We start from the raw sequence: 4175 nt of genomic DNA on the forward strand, positions 1-4175 counted from the left end.
GGATGAATATCGTTGTCGATAAGAGTACAGACTACGCTAAACCACTGTCGGTTTGTTTAATGCACCTTAAGCAATCGCAATGTCAACTTGCTGAACAAAAGATCTGATCTGGTTCGAAAATGTCGGGTTAGATTGCAGAATATCCAGCCACAAAAATGTCTTACTTGAGAAATTGCCACCGCAGTCCCACAGTGGTGTTTAATAATGCTGCCCCCGCTGTCCGCAGTGGCAAGTCTTTTGCTAAACCGACCGCGTCATTAAATACAGTCATCGCCCCGCGTTGCGAATTGACCGCATCAACCCCTCAACCAAAATAAAGAAATTTTGATTAATTTTTTTGAAATTCTTTTTCTATGAACTTTAATAAATAGTAACTACCGATTAACAAACAGCGAAGTGAACTATAAATTACAGTCATCGCCGCGAGTTTACGCGAACTATTTATAATAATTACACACATTTCAAATTAAACCTTACATACTCAGTCCCAGTAGGCGCAAGCTAATCGTGGAAAACTTTTTACTATATTTACAAAAGCGGTCATCGCAATTAACAAGGTTCATGTCGCCTCCACAAATAGAACATAATCGAGATTTGGCCAGGAAACCTTCCCTCATTAACCACTGAATAAGTCTATCTTTATCGTTCAGTAAAACAATCAAGTCATCGCGCGGCCATTTGGTTCTGTCCTCGTGTACCGGTTCACAAGAGCCGATACAAAAGACCAAACAATACACAATAGCTAACCGATAACTCCTAAACAAAGAAAGAACAATGGTAATTCCCTTGTGAACCGGTACACCAGGACAGAACCGGCCATTTTCTCTGCTTTCTCTCATCTCGCGCATAACTTCCCTTTGGCATGCCACATTGCATCACCTTGTCTTGTTTTTGGGCTTCAGGTGGAGTTTGTGTGCCACTTCTGGACTTCCGGGGTTTTTTCGATCCTATACACACTTGTAAACATGTCTCAATAAACTACCTGTTTAATCAAAACAACCGCCTCCCTTTGTTTGTTCTAAGGATATGATATCTTATTAAATGTGAGAACAAAATTCTTTTAATTCCTTAACTTTTAATTTAAGAGATTTAACAACTCTTAAATAATGAACAAACGAAAATTGCTTTCAATTACTCGCCAGAACAATACCACTAGCATAAATCTTAGTGCCGGCGTCTGAAACAACAGCTCACGTTATTCCAGTCACGTTAACCTCTTTCTTAGTTCACTGTAGTAAGCTAAGGATATGATATTCTAGTTATACTCGTGGTAATCCCTTCAAGAATGTATACCGTTTCCAAGCTTTACAAGCAGAACGAACAGACACGGGTGAATTTAGAGCGACGATTGAATTCTATACAATTTCCTTACAGCAAGCTCTTCACTGACAACGAAATACACCGTTTTGTTAAAAATAAGGCTGTCTCGGTTGGAAGCTCAGAAGGCTATTTTATTCCCACTTTGCTTACTACAACAGCCTTTATCCTCGCATGCAACGACTCCCGCGTTGAAGTCATTTCCACCCACAGGCAGCCTCTTAACCTGTTCACCATAGTTTTTGGATATCCAGGGACTGGTGAGTATAAAATATGTATATTTGGTTTTACGATGCCTCAACCAAAAATTTCCTACTTTTTTCCTCCGTTCTGCAACGGTTTACATGGGTTAGATCGTATCTGGCTAGTCTTGCAAACCTCTTGCTAACTCTAACTTAACCGTTATTTTTTAAGGGCCCTTTTCATAAACAAGACTTTTTGTTTCTACAACAGGAAAATCGTCTGCGATACAGCACGCAGCCCAAGATTCCCTAGAAGCTTCAGACCTAACCTCAACTGTACTCAGCAAAACAACTTCGTCAGGTCTGGTGAAGCATCTAGCCAAGAACAAGAAAGCCATTCTATTATCTCCGGAGGTGTTTGACAGAATCAACAAATTGATGAAGTCAGACGAGGACAACGCCACAGGAGACGTCCAGCTACTCTGCAAACTGTTCTCTGGTGAGCGCTGTTCCTATCACTACTCAACGGAAGACACAAGACTAATACCACCTAACACTGCTTTCACCATCCTTGGCTCAACACAATTGTTAAACGCCGCCAAGCTCATCGCAAAGATGGACCATGGCCAAGGTTTAATCGACCGAGTTTTATTTGCAACCCCTCTAGCTTTATGGCCTACGCTTTCCGAAATGGAGGCTGCTAAAGACTACCTATCAACCGTCCCCTCTACTAACTATGACCGAAGTCATGAGCGATTTCGAGGAAATCTTTCTGACTATTAATAATATTGCCAACAATACAGTTTACACCTTTGAGGACGACGCAATCGCCATTGTGCGAGAAAACCTTGACATGTTTGTCGCAGAGGTAAATGAAGCAATTCAAGACGGCACAGTGCCTCCAAAATCCAAGACAACAGAACTTATCCCCCGCCTAGCTACAGCCCTACACGTCTTCAATCACGTCATAGCCGAACTGCTCGCTGGCGTCCCTTCCACGGAACCTCCAACCAAAATAAGCAAGTCAACACTGGAGAATGCCTCAGTCTTCGTTAACCATCTTGAGACTCAGAAGGGAATCTTATGTCAGGTAAAGCAACAGAAGTTTATTTGAAAGCAACATATTTTACTATTAAGTCGCATTTTGCCTTCATTAGAAAGGAATGCCCTCCGTCGAAAGTCTTTGGCTACGGTAACTGAATTTTACCAATAAAGCACTCATTGTAAAATACTCGTTTATGTTTTTCTTCCCAATTCAATCCTTTTCTTACATGCCTTAATTCTTGTGTAACTCCCTTTTATTCTCCTCCAGTTCCCCAAAGAAATCATTAATTCGTTTTGAGATAAAACGATCGAACAACCAACGAGTGATTCAATCGAGGAGAGCATCCCTTTGTCACCTGGACCGGCAGTAACGTACAAAGCCTTTAAGCATGGAAAGAGATCATCTCCAACAATCGCTGAGGCAGAGTACGAGCGCGCCACAGAGTCCTTGCAGGCGGATGGGTTTGGAAGAATAGTACAATTCCGTGTTCCACGGGCCAGAGCTACAAGCAAAGTGTTTGTGAAGTCGAAACCAGACCTGTATCCGACCACAGCACCAGTAACAAGTACTGAGTTTCATATTGTTTAGGCTAAACCAATACATAGAGACATTACTCAGCCAATAGTTAATTATCTTCAGTCAAGTAACTTCCTTCAGTAATTTTAACAAACGTTTTCATCAACTTCTGGTGTCTGACCGTGCCTAAGAAGTTTTTTAACTCGCCAAGCATGTAAATTCATTTAAGCCTGTCACTTTCCCACTCCTTTTAGAATATTTTCCAACTTAGGTGCTTTTAAATTTAGGTTAGTTCATCCAACAAATCTCCTTTTTTTTCAATAATGTACGATGTAATTTAAATAAAGTCAAATTTATGGCTGATGTTTGAAATGAAGCATTGCTCTTAATTTTGCAGCGCGTTGACGACACCACTAATTAGGTAGCTTTCTCTTAAGCCTTCATTAAAAATCTATAGCTTACCCGTGTTGTCAAATCGAATTAGGTTATTACTCATGTCCACTAAGAATACTGACCAGGGTTAAGCAACTTAGAATAGTTATAAGGGTTAACGATTAGCTTCTTTTTATGGTTACACTGGGCGAAAAATCAGATTTGACGTCAGACAAATGCAGTCCAAATGTGGTTCAAATGTGATGTTTGTCATATTTGTCAGTATTTGACTTGAAGACAAATATGACATTTGTCCTAAAGATAAACAGGATAATTGTGCATTAGCTTTTGGGTGTAAATATGGACAAATGTGGTATTAATCTGAATTAAATATCATGATTTGTCCTGCTCTAAACAAGGACAAATGCGTTAAAGATGACATTTGTAAGAACAAATTCAAGACAAATGTAGGGCAAATATCATCTTTGTCATGGAATAATCCAAAATTCTCTTCCCCTCCATTGACCCTGTTGTCAATTTACACAAAATTGCTTTTTCCACATGTTATTTCAGTATTAGGGTTGCAAGTACCCAATAATACACTGCATTCAATAAAACATCAGAAATTTCATTGTTTCAGTGGCAGTTTATAATGGAAATCGCATTTACTTTGATTAATTCAATCCTCTCACATCCAGTCATCTCACACCCACACTTCTGACTAAAATCAACACACATAAATG

The 4175-nt window shown here is 39.8% G+C and overlaps 1 protein-coding gene across 1 annotated transcript; it reads left to right on the forward strand.

The window, feature by feature from the left end:
- The first annotated feature begins 1177 nt into the window (after positions 1-1177).
- LOC148731079 (uncharacterized) lies at positions 1178-2613 on the forward strand. The gene is made up of 3 exons (XM_088761889.1): positions 1178-1577; positions 1771-2130; positions 2303-2613. Exons 1-3 carry the CDS (start codon positions 1286-1288, stop codon positions 2611-2613), a joined length of 963 nt encoding a protein of 320 aa, XP_088618015.1. The 5' UTR covers positions 1178-1285.
- The last annotated feature ends 1562 nt before the right edge of the window (positions 2614-4175 follow it).

The sequence above is a fragment of the Stylophora pistillata genome, chromosome 5 (genome assembly GCF_964205215.1).
Source record: "Stylophora pistillata chromosome 5, jaStyPist1.2, whole genome shotgun sequence".
Lineage (NCBI taxonomy): Eukaryota > Metazoa > Cnidaria > Anthozoa > Scleractinia > Pocilloporidae > Stylophora > Stylophora pistillata.

What these genes read in the sequence shown, in the direction of transcription:
- LOC148731079 (XM_088761889.1), top strand. Translation starts at nt 1,286, where the DNA reads ATGTATACCGTTTCCAAGCTTTACAAGCAGAACGAACAGACACGGGTG. An exon ending in TTTTGGATATCCAGGGACTG is followed by an intron (nt 1,578 to 1,770) that starts GTGAGTATAAAA and finishes TTTCTACAACAG; the next exon opens with GAAAATCGTCTGCGATACAG. An exon ending in AAAGATGGACCATGGCCAAG is followed by an intron (nt 2,131 to 2,302) that starts GTTTAATCGACC and finishes CCAACAATACAG; the next exon opens with TTTACACCTTTGAGGACGAC.